The sequence below is a fragment of the Phocoena sinus genome, chromosome 2, assembly GCF_008692025.1.
Source record: "Phocoena sinus isolate mPhoSin1 chromosome 2, mPhoSin1.pri, whole genome shotgun sequence".
In the NCBI taxonomy this organism is placed as follows: Eukaryota; Metazoa; Chordata; class Mammalia; order Artiodactyla; family Phocoenidae; genus Phocoena; species Phocoena sinus.
The window spans coordinates 100,908,943-100,924,608 of record NC_045764.1 but is presented as its reverse complement, the minus strand read 5'-3'; the positions used below and the strand labels follow the sequence as shown (position 1 = coordinate 100,924,608).

Here is a 15,666-nt window from a genome sequence, read left to right as displayed (position 1 = left end):
AACTAATGAACCTGTGCTCTAGAGCCCATGCGCCACAACTACTGAAGCCTGTGTCCCTAGAGCCCGTGCTCTGCAACAAGAGAAGCCACCGCAATGAGAAGCCTGCACACTGCAACAAAGAGTAGCCCCCTCTTGCCACAACTAGAGATAGCCCACGCACAGCAACGAAGACCGAACGCAGCCAAAAATAAATATTTTTTTAAAAAAGGGAATTCACTTGCGGTCCAGTGGTTAGTACTCTGGGCTTCCACTTCAGGGGGCACAGGTTCAATCCCTGGTGGGGGACCTACAATCTACAATCTTGCATGCTGCGTGGCGCTGCCAAAAAAGATAAAAGAAATAAGTTCCAATGCAGGACGTTTTAAAAGCTGTATCTCTGATTATATTACATACACTAAAGTTACCACACTGGTTAAGCTATGAATGAATAAGGTGGGTAAACTGGTTAATGGTTAGAATCTTTTAAAATAGTTATTTACTGAAAATAACTAAAATATTAGAACACAGATTGCATGAAAGTTGGAATTCAGAGCAGCCAGAGTCATAGTTGTACAACCAGAAATCATATTCAAAATTTCAAAATTTGGGTTGTCAAAATTCGCACATGGAATACCTAATAAACTAGAAATTAGAAAGCACTTCCAAGGAAATTACCATTTCATTTGCTAATTAAAAAACTGTCGTTATTTTATGTAGATTTTAACACTCTGAATATAATATAAACATATGTTTATACCTTATTACAGAATGTTATTACATCAATTGTATATGAAAATCTTTGCACAGCTCCTTCATCAAATGCTTAGTGTATTTTCAGGTGCAGAATAGATTGTATATTATTAGACAATTTGGAGTTGAGTGCAAACAGCCCGTTTAGTTGCTAACTTGCTTTGTGAATTTGGGCAAGTCACATTCCCTCTTTGGACCATGTCTTGTCTTGTTCATTGTTTTATTTCCAGCATTGAGCATGTAGGCACATAATAAATGTTTGTTGAATGAATAAACGGGCCTCAAGTTTCATCATCTATAAGTTGAGGGATTTGGATTAGACCTGTAAATTCCTTTTCAGATCCAAAATTCCAGTATAATTTTAACCCAATACTATTACTTCCTACCCTTGAGAACCGTATGATTGGTGCCAACTTTTTTAACTTCCTTGGGTTCTTTCTGCTGTTCCTCTCTCGGAGACAAAGTGTTTTGCTCTTCCTTAGGGTATTTCTTAGATTCAGTTTACATGTATCTCCTTTTAAATGTAAGCTTTGTGGTTAAAATTTTTTCAGTTCTGCTAAATTAAACCTGAGTAGTAACTTTGTGCAAAACAGATCTTTGTGGCCCATTCTTGCCAGGAAGCCCTGAGTGCTTGGAAGCCCTATGGATGGATCCATAGTTCCCAAGTTTCCAAGCATTTTTTTAGGAGTCAAAACCTCAGGACTCATCTCGAGTCTGGTTAACATTTTGAAAAAAATGGGCATTTTACCTAACATGCCCAGAGTAGTGAAGTCTGTTATTTTTTTTCTTATGTTTCCTCTGACAAGAGAGAGGAAGCAACCATTCAGCATACTTTTCAGTAGCTGGAAGAGTTTCAAGGTCCTGATGAGGTCAATGATAAGACCTTTTTCATTTAAGTAGTTACTCAAACTTTCAGGAAGTTTGGGGTTTTTTTTAGTGTTCAACTAAAAATCTATTGAAAATATTTTTATTAAATATCCTAAAGAAAAAACTAAAACAACTATTTTCGTTTTTTAGAATTGCCTTCTAGGTCACATATAGTCATATTTTTGCATGGTTACAATCAGTTCTTTAAAAATTGGGCAAAAAGTTCACCTTTTAGGATGGTTTACATATGCATTTTGTATTTTAACCCAACAGAAATTCTGCTAAGCACTAACCTTAGGGAACACAATAGAAGCTAGCGACCCAGTCCTTTAGTGTTGTTCAAAGAGTATGTTGAGGCAGGACCTAGTTGTGCTCTCCTTTTAGCACTTTAGGTGTGATTATTGTCACAGTCAATTATTTTTTAATTTGAAAAGTATATGAGAATATCCAATTGGTACAAATGTTTATAATTATTTAGGAGAACTTGAGGGTAGGTTTTGCAAAATTCAGATGTTGCCTATAAATTATGAACATTGTTTTAATATTCCTGAAAAAAAGATGATGAAATACTAAAATAGCTATTTTAGATAAAAATCCCCCCTCCCGCAAATAGCACCATGTATTAGCTTATCTCCTTTCCCACAGTAACACAGCTTCATCATGGGAGCATAGGGAATTTAAGCTTTTCACAGCGGCTGCAGTCTGATAGCATTGAGCCAGCCTGGGCAAACCTGAGAAGAGGGAGGAGTAAATTAATAATGTGAAGTGGTAAACAGGAGGAATGGGTAGAGCCGTAAAAACTATCTGGGCACAGCATTTCCAATAGAAAACTTTGACAAGGCATTTAATTCCACTAAAATTTAATGAACTAGTAATGACTGAAGATTTATGTCTGTACCTCCTTAGTAAACAAAAATTTCCATATACATATGGAAAATATGTATATATAAAGTATTCCCACTCGAAGTAATCCTGCTCCTACTACATATATTTGGATATTTTTAAGCATATTTCTAAATAACTGTAGTAAAAAAATTAGAAAAGCTTCAGAATTAAGTGATCATGAAAATTTGTCATGAAGATTAAGAAACGGAATCATTCTAAAAGTTTTATGAGGTGATTCATAAGGGACCATGAGAAGATATGTAAGAAAAGCTTCCTTGCAATCATTGCTGTCATGGTATCTTGTGCATTATACACAAGAAAGAAAAATTTCATTTTGCACTTGTCTCTTCACAGGCCTGGATGGACCTGCCTTCCCATCCACAGCTGGTTGGACTGAGGGTGGGACTTGAGCCGGTCAGTTGGGTGGTACTGTATCAGAGAAGGCGGTATGTTGATCCTGAGCCACAGGTAAGCAGAATCAACAGTCTAAGGAATCTGGCCCACAAGGAGAGTATGGTAGAGATTGGTGGAGCAAGTAGCTGCTGGACAACCTTTCAAGTCCATGGAGGTTCAGCTGCAATTCGTGCAGGGATTCAGTGAAAGCCTCTTGAATCCCTTCACCCACCATCTCCAGCCTAGCCCCTTACTTATCATTTATCCTGATTTGGAGAGTACTGTGTTCAGTTTTAGCCTCTATAATAAGATATGTAGAGCAGGTCTAGAGAAAAGCTGCCAGCGATTAACATTCATACTTTTCTATACAAATGATTCTACTGACCTCATGACTATATTAACTAGATATACTTTAAGAAGGATTAAAGTGGCTGTAATTTTTAGTTTGGTAAAGAGAACGCTGAGGGGATTTTTCAAAGGCTTGATAATCCCTTTAAAGCAAATTCTGATGAGCTGTGTACCACTCTGAAGTCTGAGAAAGGAAATGGACTTAAATACAGCAGAAGGAATTAGTTTCTTGTGAAGAGGAATTTCTTGGCATAGTAAACAAAATTGTGAGGTGCCAGTGACCGTGAGATTTACTTTTCTTGGCGTTGTTAAAAAATTGGGCAGAAGTCACCTCTTAGGAGGTTTATATATGCACCTACCTGATGGTCTCTCAAATTTCTTTCTATCCCCAAAAGTAAATTATTTTATTCCCAGAATGTGAGCAATGGTAGGATTGAATCTTTGTGGAGGAGAAAATGAGATATATTAACACAATTGGAAAGTGGGGAAGGGCAGAGAAAAATCCAAACTCTGACAATGAGAGCCTTCCTTCCTTTAATGTACATCTGTTGAGCTGTCGCCCAGCTTACCCCTGTAACTGGTTCTCCCCTGAGAAGGGGGTGCAAAGATGTTGTCCCAGCAACCATATTTGTGCTGTGCAGCTCTGCTTTTATGGGCATCTCATCCAGGTTAGGCCAAAGGCTGTTCCTGGGGAATTTAAAATGAAAACTCAGGGACTAAACGAGTAGATTGCAACATATAAACTTGCAAGATGTTCATGGCTCTTTATTCTACCATGTACACTATAGAAAAGGAGAAAACAGGTTCCAAGCTGAAGTGGAAGATGAAATCTGAGAACTGTACCTTCGTTCACATCCTTTCCTGAGGTCGCTGCGTTCTCGCCCTTGCGTTCCACGGAGCACTGGTATATCCTCTAGTATAGTGTTTATGTGTTTTACTAAATCTAGTTCCAGTAGGTGTCTATCACTTGAACCCAGTGTCCTAACTTATGCACTTATCCAGAACTGACCAAAATGATCTCCAACCTGCTGAAAGCCTTCTCTTTTTCCCTCAGTCAATGCAAAATTGGCTGTGTTGCCTCCATATCCATCTTGAATGAATGGGTCAGAAGGAACTTTCTAAGTTAAGGGAGCAGTTGGGTGAATACATGTCCTGGCTCCGTCACTTACTAATTGTATGATCTTGGGAAAGAAACCTTTCTGAGCCTCAGTTTCATCATGAGTAAAATGGGGGAAATATCTACTTCATAAGTAGAACTGTTTAGAACACTTTACATGTATTATCATCCCACTTAATACTAACCCTGTTCATATAAGTGCTCAGTGAAAGTTCATAATTATTAATATTCTTACTTTTCAGATGAGGAAACAGAGGTTAAAATTTTCCCAAGCTCACCTGCTGGTAACGTAGAGCAAGTCCTGTTAACTACTTCCTACAGTGCTTCTCTCATAAGCTAAACTAAAACAGCGAAACATTCACATACCCATGATCAACACACAGCCATACATCTATTCACTTGCCCACCCTCTGCCTACAGCTGCTGGCATGATCTGGGGACTTGCCTCTCTCCTTCCAAACACTCCTCAGAAGGGGTGGTGTAGTCAAGAGAAACTGACTTCCAAGGCAAAGCAGTTCTAGTCCTAATGTCTGGTGCCTAGAGTTTCAGACACTGTAAACCTAAAGATCTTTCTAAAAGGCAAATCCGATGGGGTCATTCCCTTATTAAAAACCCTTTGTAGACTCTCCATAGACTTCAAAATATGGGACCCTGACCATGGTCCCTCCAGATTCACTTCTTGCCACTTTGATCCCACTTACATCTTGAGTTTTCCTCATTTCCCCACTCTTAAGTTCTATATGTTTGCTCACCTCTGGACCTTTTTGATTATTTCTTCCTCTCAACTCTCTACCCCACCCCCATCCCTTTCCCTTGTCTACCTCTTACATTTTCTTCAGGACTTAGTGTAGAAATCACCTTTGTCAAAAATCTTCCAGATGCCCCAAAGTCTTGGATAAGAGACTCTTTTTTTGTCCCCTTTCGTGCCTGTGCTTACACCGTTATAGAATTTCATTTTATCGGATTACCTGTTTACTTCTCTGACTTTCCTCTCTGGACTCTAAGCTACCTGGACTGGAAAGCACTAGTAATACAACAGTCCTGTTCTCAAGGAAGGGTGGGAAGAATCTTAATTTCTCCACTATAACAGTTCTGGGTGGCTGCCACATACAGCTTCATCATTTTTAGGGATCCCAGCTCAAATCAGACAAAAATGGAGATCAGAGACTCGTGGTGAATTAAGCTACTTCTCAGGGAAGCACAAAGATACTAACCATGCTAGAAGAAAGCCCACAAAACCCAGGAGTCTTACCTTACAACCATCGCTTATCTCAGGTATGCACTTACTATTTAGTAAAGACTACGTTGTGAAGCACCTATACTCTTGAATGTGCCAAAGGCTATTAGGTGAGGGGACACAATGGTGAACAAAATAGCATGACTCTGGCTTCAGAGCTTAGAGTTTAGTGGGAGAAATAGACATGAATAACCAAACACATAAATATATGTAATGAAAACCTTGATAGGTGCTCCACGGAAAAGTCCTGGGTGCTATAAAAGCTCATAACATGGGAATCTGGACGAGAGGGTAGAGGGCCAATGTAGGACCACTTTGCTGAGAAAGTGACCTATGAGGTAAGACGAAAGACTACATAGGAATAAACTAGGCTGAGGCTGAGAAGAAGGGATGAGAATGAGGGGCTTCCCAGTGTGAGCTGAGGTAGGAGGGAGGTCGGCCCCTGAAGGAACGGAGAGAGCCATATAGCTGGACCACTTTTGGAAGAGGGGAGAGGAGAAGGCCTGGACAGGTAGGCAGAGGCCGCCTGGAGGCCTTGCAGGCTTGAATTCGCCTTATCTTCTCGAGGACACACCTCGCTCCTCTCAGGACAAACGGTAAGGGAAAATCCTGTGTATGGCGTTCCATGGTCACCTGGTGTGACTGATTACTGTTAACCAGTCTCTAAACTAACTGTGGTATATGAAAATCACTGCCCCAAAGCCTAGAGTCTTTAGTAGAAACCTCAGGTACCCAAAACCTTTGAGATAATATGTTAATGGAAGAAAAACAAGCTTTGCCTTCCCTCCTGACTTGCTCTCCGGCCCAACCTCACATCTTTAAATGATGTGGCCCAGCAGATGTCTGTGACATAAAGCAGCTGCTCTTTCCCTTCATCTTCTTTGGGGCTGGTAGGGATTGGTTGGGAAGGAAGTTCCTGCTCTTCTTCAAGGCGTCTCGAAGGACTCTGAGCTCCTGGTAGGCTCTCAGACCTCCCAGTCTGAACCAACTGCTTGAGGCTCTTTTCCATACTCACTGCTTCAAGTTTTATGTATGTAAATATGTGTGTGATTGTATGTATTTGATTTTGAAAGTGTCCTTGCAGAATCCTACTGACAACTTCTCCAATTTCTGCATTCCTACCTGACCTCTACCTTGAGAAGGGATTGGATTATGGAATAGGAAGGTTAGGCTGTATCCTGACAGGGCAAGACTCCTTTCTGAAAGGCCTGGGAACCAAACTGGATAAGAAAAGACCAGAGGATTGCTTGTGAGAGCTTCTAAGTGGAATGTTGGATATAATCCACATTCATCTTATTACTCTTCACTCACTTTCTCTTTTCAATCATATAAGGGTTCTACCCTCTGCAGTTCAGATTTTGGTGCTAGTTTCCCCTTCTGCCAAAGAGCAGGGAAAAAAAGAGGCCTAGAGAAGGGAAATGTTTGTGCTTGGGGAGGAGGAGAGCTGGAGGCCTCCAGCCATCACTGAAGTGATTCTCTTTGTACTGTTGTCCTGTCCCTCATTCTGTTAGTCTGTGTTCTTGGAGGCCGGGACAGTGTCTTATTCCCCTCTGAAGTCACATGGTTCCCACAGAGATAAATAATTATCTGCTGAACAAATGAGTAACCAAACAAAGGAGTAATCAGGTTGCCTGGATGGTGGTTCTTGGATCTAAAAAGATGGTGAAGGAAAGAGGGTACAAAGATTGGGGCATTTGGAGAAGGTGGCGCCAGTGAAAAACAGAGGAAAGAAAAACAAAAACAAAATGACTGTGAGTAAAAATGAAACAAGGGTTACTGATTTTTTTTTTAACATTTAAAAAAAAATAAATTTATTTATTTTTGGCTGCGTTGGGTCCTTGTTGCTGTGCATGGGCTTTTTCTAGTTGAGGCGAGCGGGGTTATTCTTTGTTGTGGTGCATAGGCTTCTCATTGTGGTGGCTTATCTTGTTGCGGAGCACGGGCTGTACGCACGCGGGCTTCAGTAGTTGTGGTGCATGGGCTCAGCAGTTGTGGTTCATGGGCTCTAGAGCACAGGCTCAGTAGTTGCGGTGCGTGGGCTTAGTTGCTCCATGGCATGTGGGATCTTCCCGGACCAGGGCTTGAACCTGTGTCCCCAGCATTGGCAGGCGGATTCTTAACCACTGCACCACCAGGGAAGCCCCTGTTGTTTGAATTGCAGATGTCAATATGAACTCATTGTTTTTAGTAAGTATACACATATACATATTTTTTAGTTCCATCCACTGAAAGGGCCTAATAGCAATGAATACATCCTGATTCTAGAACTGAGTCAGGTACCATTCTCTACTTAATGAAACCAGGGCTCCTTGAAGAAATGGCTGATTCTTGGGTTGGGGTGGGGAGAGTAAAGATGAGCCTGGAATATCTTCTTGTACCAGAAAGTAAGGGAGTGCTCAACAAATGTTTGAACTATGTCAAAGGGTCACAGGAATCATCTTGAAGGGGCTCTTACTGCATAAATTTGTGACAATTTTAACATTGAAATAATGACAGTAATGGGTTTTAACCAATTATTATGAGTTTGTTAGTCTATAATAGCAATAAATAAGTAAATAAATAGATAATAAAGAGGGAACAAGTCTTCCTTACAGTGGAATGCCAATCACTGGGCAATCATCATAGGAATAACTTGATGAGAATAATAAAGATATGCTACAATTATTGAGTGAAAACCTGATGACCCATAGGACGTTTATAGAGGCTTAAAATCTCTTTCTCAAAATTATTAGTTGCAGAGGGAAAAATAGTAAATTTATAGTGGAGAAACGTGGAGGGGTGGATGGAAGGTACACTTTAACCAAGCGATCCATGTTAGCGTCACCACTACTGGGATAAAACATCATGTCTTGCTAATGTGAGGCACTGAGGACACAATATCACATTTGTGACATTCCTGCCCAAATCAAAACAAACAAACTGAATCTGATGTGAAACATCAGACAACCGCAAACTGATGGAAATTCGTTTTTTTTTAAACTAACCCTTTAATTAATTAATTAATTTTTGGGGGCTGTGTCGGATCTTAGTTGCGGCATGCGGGATCTTTGTTGTGGTGCACAGGCTTTTCTCTAGTTGTGGCGTGTGGGTTTTTTTCTCTTCTTTAGTTGTGGCGTGCATGCTTAAGGGCGCTTGAGCTCTGTAGTTGTGGCGTGTGGGCTCCAGAGCGCGTGGGCTCTGTAGTTTGCGGCATGGGAGCTCAGTAGTTGTGGTGCGAGGGCTTAGCTGCCCTGTGGCATGTGGGAACCTAGCTCCCCGACCAGGGATCGAACCTGAATCCCCTGCATTGGAAGGCAGATTCTTTACCACTGGACCACCAGGGAAGTCCCTGGAAATTCTTTTTTAAAAATTGGATTGAATGTACGCTAAAGAAATGACCATATCATAAAAGACGAAAGAAAGCTGAAGACCTCTTCCAAATTAAAAGAGTCCAAGAGACATGACAACTAAATGCAGTGTGTGGTCCTGGATTAGATCCTAACTGGAAAAGAAATTCTTATAATGAACATTGTTTGAACAACTGGTAAAAGTTGAGTATGGACTGTATTACATAATTATGATTCACGTAATAATATTACTGCAATGTTGAATTTCCTGATTTTGTATTTGTATTGTGGTAATGTAAGATAATTTCCTTGTTCTTAAGAAATACCCACTGGAGTACTTAGAGGTCAGTGGATGTGATGTCTGCAACTTACTCCAAATGGTTGAGAAAAAAAAAATGTGTACACACACACACACAGCACAAATGTGGCAAAATGTTAACAACTGGGGAATGTGGGAGAAGGATATCAGAGTTCTCTGTACTATTATTGCAGCTTTTTTTCTAAGTTTAAAATTATCCTCCCCCCCAAAAAAAAGTTGTATGTTTTAAATAATTTTTCTTCTGGTTCCTTTCTGGATGCTTAAAAAAAGTATTTCCCTTCTTCCTCTCACTCTCAATCTGGGGCTCTTATTGGAAAGAATTATATAATCTCAAACTTTACTGGTGATATGAGTAGGAGGAGATGGGAATTAGTATCCCTTACAATGGGAATGAAATGACTGGGGCACCAGCTCTTCGAGCAGTTGGAGAAGAAATGCTGCTGTTCTGGTTTGTTGCAGGTATTGGCTAACGTGCCCTGGATTGAGGTCTGCCTCACCTCCCTCGTCCTGGAGGGTGATGGGATCATTTTAGTCACAGGAATCTTGTCATCATTATTTCATCTTAATTTGGTCATTTGGTAACTGTGAGGAAAGGGGAAAATCACAAAGGTGGCAAGAGGGACACGTATCTACATTGTATATCAACCCCTACCACCTTAAAAGGCCAGGCAATGCGAATGTGTGTGGAATCTCTAACATAGATGGATCTGTCAAGCTCACTGAGACCATTTTCTTTCTTTTTTTTTTTTTCAAATTTATTTATTTAATTTATTCATTTTTGGCTGCATTGGGTCCTCGTTGCTGCATGGAGCCTTTCTCTAGTTGTGGTGAGCGGGGGCTACTCTTGGTTGCAGTGCGCGGGCTTCCCATTGAGGTGGCTTCTCTTGTTGCAAGAGCACGGGCTCTAGGCACGCAGGCTTCAGTAGTTGTGGCACATGGGCTCAGTAGTTGTGGCTTGCAGGCTCTAGAGCGCAGGCTCTAGAGCGCAGGCTCAGTAGTTGTGGCGCACGGGCTTTGTTGCTCCAAGGCATGTGGGATCTTCCTGGACCAGGACTCAAACCCATGTCCCCTGCGTTGGCAGGCAGATGCTTAACCACGGTGCCACCAGGGAAGCCCGAGACCATTTTCTTATTTAAACACTTTGCGTTGGACTACTGTGTGGTTAAATTTCTTTAATATCTAGAACAATGCTAGTATGATACAGAAAAGCAATCCAGTCCCCACATCCTTTGCTGTGAGTCCAGTATTTACAGTAGACAATGGGATTTTTCTCTCCAGAGATTAGGTACAGATTTCACAATGACAAAGAGCCAAACATCAGCATCACCCTCAAAAGACATTCACCAAAGGAGCAAAGCAGAGACCAGGAATACTGACAAAATGCTTTAACCAAACATTGTACTGAAAACAGATTCCTCGACAAGCCATCAAATTCACAGCAAGGAGAACCAAACCACAATATTAGCAACATAGCAGTATCCAACAGGCCACTAATCAAAGATGCACATAGTGTACCACAAACAGAGCTTTGGAGAAGCTCTTAGAGCTCTAAGCTCTAAGAAGGCCTAAGATCCAAAGTCAGTCCACACCCTACCCATCCACGCATCAGGTCCCTGTAGTTTACAGTTGGATCTGTTCATTCTGAGGACCCCACCAGAGGCCCTATTCTAAAGAAGTCTACTTTCCCCTAGTAGTTTGGGGCATTCTTTTTGTCTTTGTCAAGGGGCATAGGTAGTCTTCATAACTGGTTGCCTCCCAAAGCCTGTGATGTAGGAGGCATAGGCCTCTCAATGAATTTCACAAAAGACAAAAAAAGACTTAGTTCTAGGCAGTTGTGGGGTGAGAAAAGTGTGCCTCCACCAGCCCACCCCCTCAGTTCTGTGTTCTTTTGTTTGAATTAGGTTGTATCTCTGTCTACTGTGAACAGTGAGTGAGCTCAAAGTGCTATCCTCTTGGAGGGATTTTCACTTTTGTCAAAGCCTTAAACTCAAAGAATCAACTGTTTATCCAGAGCTTATGAAGCCACATCCTGTTGGCATCTTGTAGACCTGGGAGTCTCTGTCTTGGAGAATTGAGCCAGTTAATATTCTCTACCAAATTCTTGGTGGGTGTCAACCTGCCCTTCATAAAGCCTCAGCAGCTACATTGCTTCAAAGATGTTTCATCTCAACATCAAGTCCCTACAGGGCTGGAGAGGCCTGGGTTTCCACTTCCCTGAAGCGTCCTTGGTACTCTGTAGAAGAGGCCAATTCACTCTTCAGTGGAAAGCTTGAAACTCTCCTATACTCAAGTACATACCAAATTCCCAGGACAACTAAACCAGCTATTTTTACATCCCTTTAGCAAACGAGGCTGAAAAAGAACTGGCCCACATTAGGTGAAAAGAAGTCCAGAGATTTTTATATACAACTGCAGATGTAATTAACAGGTTAAATAATGAGTTTCTGTCTGACAGGAATGTTTCATCTTTAAAATCCTTGTTGTATGCTATACTGCTGCTTTCTTTGTGGACTGTTCATTAATTTTATGCATTATTGTATTGTTTTGATTTCTTGCACATTGGTTTATTTTCAGAATTATCAAAGAAACCTCTTAGATTTGGTCTGTTTATATACGCAGAGATTTCAGTTAAAATTTGGTTTTTGGATAATCCTGATATTTAAATGTATGTTGATAACTTTTATTTTTATACATTATTATGGCCTACATTTTGTTTTTAAAGAAAACATGGTCATTTTTAATGACCATAGCCAGCATTACTGGACCTCAAATGTATTTTTCTGGGCTTCTCATTTTTGTGAATTTGGAGAGGAATGACTAAGTAAGTCATTTCTTTTTTTTTTTTTTTTAAATAAATTTATTTATTTATTTATGGCTGTGTTGCGTATTCGTTGCCGCACGTGGGCTTTCTCTAGTTGCGGTGAGCTGGTGCTACTCTTCGTTGCGGTAGGCGGGCTTCTCATTATGGTGGTTTCTCTTGTTGTGGAGCACGGGCTCTAGGTGCGCAGGCTCAGTAGTTGTGGCTCGCGGACTCTAGAGCGCAGGCTCAGTAGTTGTGGCACACGGGCTTAGTTGCTCCGCGGCATGTGGGATCTTCCCAGACCAGGACTCGAACCCATGTCCCCTGCATTGGTAGGCGGATTCTTAACCACTGTGCCACCAGGGAAGCCCAGTAAGTCATTTCTGAGCCATGATTTGGAGGACCTATTTTTTTTTTTAAAAGAGCCTTTCCCCTGCTGTCCCTCTAAATAGCATTTCTGGCTGGAGACAGCAAAGTGACCTGCTTGTGTCTGGGTGTGAATTGAGGGTCTGGATGAGGGCCTGCAAAAGGGCCTGGAAGAAGTTCAAGAGCATGGAGTGAAACCAAATTTGTTTTGCACATTTTGCCTCAGGTTTGCCTTGTGAAGAGATTAGAAAGACCTCTGAAAATAATTTAAGAGAACCATGATTAAACAGACTGGAGAAGGTCTTTACCCAGTGAAGAGCTGTCATACAATTAGTCTTCCTAAGGACAGAGCATAAATAAATGGGTTCAAAGGGCACAAACTACAATACATAATATTCGTTTACATAAAAGGAAAAAAGTCCCCACTGGCAAAAATAAAATAAATGACTGTGGAGACCTGATCACCTTTATTAGCAGAATAGAGGCTTCTCTGTAGGACTGGGTGTGGTCAGGTTCCAGTGTCCTTTCAGACCCAGGACTCTGAGAGGAAGGGTGGTTCTGTGGGGACCAGCCTGGCCTCAGTGGGTACCAGGAATTGGCATCAGTTGTGAAAAGGAAGAGCAAGAGCTTTGCTCAGATGTAGGGACAGGAAAGCATACCACAGTACAGAGCACATAATAGCTGCATAATAAATACTGATCAGTTCATAAAGAAATAGAATCTTAGAAGCCAGTTGAATATCACTCTTGTTAACAGGTGACACTGACTTACGTTCTCCTCGTTCTCACTGAAATGAGACAACTTCATAGACACATACATACTGCACAAAACTCTGTGACAGGTTTCCACCAGTCCTGCTGTTGCCCACAGAAGGTTGGACAGGAGCTCCCTCAGTTGTTCGCTGTGACCAACTGCTCCTCCTCCTGTGAAGGGTCATGAGTCTGTCTCTTTACTTTGGTGGCAAACACTCCAGCAGCATCAGGCGACCCTGGTCATGGAAAAGAATCGTTCAATATGGCAGTAACTGTGGCAGCTGTGACTCTTTCCTTCTGGCGACGGACCTCGAGGCTTTCCATGTCCTCAGGGACTCAAAAGGTCTTTTTGAAAAGTAAAGCAGAATCAGCTCACCCGTCCTCAGAGGACCTTGACCTTGGTCATTCTTTTGAGGGGAGTCGTTACTTTTCAGGGGAGCTTGCTGTTCCCCTGCCAGTACAATTTCTCTTCCACTTTTTTCTTTTTCCATCGGCAGAGAAGCAGCATCTTAAAGGTCTTCCTGAAGGTTCTGTTGCAGAGGGCATAGCAAATGGGGTTGACAGTGCTATTGACATAACACAGCCAGTAGCCCAGGTGCCACAGGGTGACTGGGACACACTTGTCGCAGAAGGTGGAAACCAGGACCATGATGTTGTAAGGGGTCCACGTGATGATGAAAGCCAGGAGAATTGCACTCAGGGTCTGGGCTGCTTTCCTCTCTTTGACGAGGACCATCCTCTTTCGTTTGGTCATCTGATGGCTGAGGTTGGGATCAAGGCCTTTCGTTGAAGGATCCTTGGACACTGGGAAGGAGCAGGGCATGATTTTCACCTTGCGACAGCCGTTGTTGGTATCCTGGGTCCCATCAGCTTTCACCACCAGTCGGAACTTATAGGCCATGCACTTCTGACTCTTGGGTCGATGAGCAGCAGCTGAAGACAGGAAGTATTTTTGGGTGTCATAGTCATTTTTTTCAGTTTGAGCGTTCACAAAAGTTTCCTTGACTTCTTCAGCACTGAATTCTTCCCTTGGGCTTTCCTTGGCCTGACTCTTGTAGACCACTTGAAAGACAGGGTCAGTGGTGGGCTTGTCTTCATCTTCTGAGGAGGGGTAGCTGCTACAGGTGGTTAGCTGCTCAGCTTTGCCCCACTCAGTGCTCGGGCCAGTGGCTCGGGATCGCTTCCCAGTGACGGATGTGCTCCTGCAGGAGGATGGCCAGGAGGCTTGGTTCCTTTCCCTCTGGGCCAGTGTGGGCTGGGGGCAGCAGCTAAAGCAGGACGTGAGCAGAGCCTCGTGAGCTGGCCTTCTCTTCTCAGTTTCAGCCACGCAGTCAGAGCCCTGGAGGTCGGCCAGGTCCTTGGTTCGCTTCTCTGTTTCCCGGTAGATTCGGCAGTAGAGGATTGTCATCACAGAAACAGGGATGTAGAATGCAGCGATGGCAGTGCCAAAAGTGATGGTGGGCTCCGAGAGGAACTGGATCTGGCACTCATCTGGTGGGACCGTCCGCTCCCCAACCAAGTACTGCCAGCAGAGGATCGCTGGGGCCCAGAGGATGAAGGAGATCAGCCAGGCCAAGCCAATCATGATGCCAGCCCTCTTTGGGGTACGCTTGGCCCGATACGTCAGGGGTCTTGTGATAGAAAAGTATCGGTCAAAACTGATCACCAGAAGGTTCATGACAGAAGCATTGCTGGCCACGTAGTCCAGTGCAAGCCAAAGGTCACAAGCCAGACTCCCGAGAGCCCAGTGTCCCATGAGGATGTAGGTAGTGTAGAGGTTCATGGAGAAGATCCCAATGATGAGATCTGCACAGGCTAAGCTGAGCAGGTAATAGTTATTAACTGTCTTCAGCTGGCTGTTGACTTTGAACGAGATCATGACTAACACGTTGCCCACGGTGGTGATCAGGCTCACCACAGCTGTCACAGCTGCGATGGTGATGACTTCCCACAACCTGTGGCGTTCCAAAGGCTGGTGGTTCACTGGGGTGCCATTGACGGTAGTAGCATTGTGGTAAGATTCCCCTTCCATCCTGGTGCAAGAGTTTACATTAGGAGTAAGTCTTAGGTTCTAGACTGTTCTCTTTTCTATCTCATTTCTCTGGCCAGTTTCTGGAAGAGAGGGAAATACATTAGCTCCACTCACCAGCATGAATTTCTTTTCCACTCATTGTTTATAATTTCTAACAGAACATTAAATGTGGTCCCACACCTATTCAGAGCAAGATGCTGAAATCTCTAAAGTTTTGATAACACTTTTTATAGAGGCATCTCCTCCCTTTGGTTTTTATGATTACCAATGCCTGAGGCCTTTCTTGTACATGAGTCTGCTGCCCTCTTGTGGTTCTAATGGGCAATTTTAAAAAAAGGGCTGGGAAGATGACAAGGGCAAACAAAAAGAAAAGAATCAGATTGTTGGAAAGCAGGGAAGAGGGGAAAACAGGTGATGTTAAGTTATCTTAGACTATGGCCTTGAGGTCAGACCCTCTGTTTTTTGTTTTTTTGTTTTTTTGCGGCACGCGGGCCT

At 42.6% G+C, this 15,666-nt stretch overlaps 1 protein-coding gene across 1 annotated transcript; it reads right to left on the bottom strand.

The window, feature by feature from the left end:
• Positions 1-13,569: 13,569 nt before the first annotated feature.
• On the bottom strand, positions 13,570-15,171 carry CHRM5 (cholinergic receptor muscarinic 5). The gene has a single exon (XM_032623725.1). The coding sequence runs from the start codon at positions 15,169-15,171 to the stop codon at positions 13,570-13,572; it is 1,602 nt and encodes a 533-aa protein (XP_032479616.1).
• Positions 15,172-15,666: the final 495 nt, after the last annotated feature.

Coding starts and splice junctions, on each gene's coding strand:
- CHRM5 (XM_032623725.1), bottom strand. CDS start 15,171: ATGGAAGGGGAATCTTACCACAATGCTACTACCGTCAATGGCACCCCA.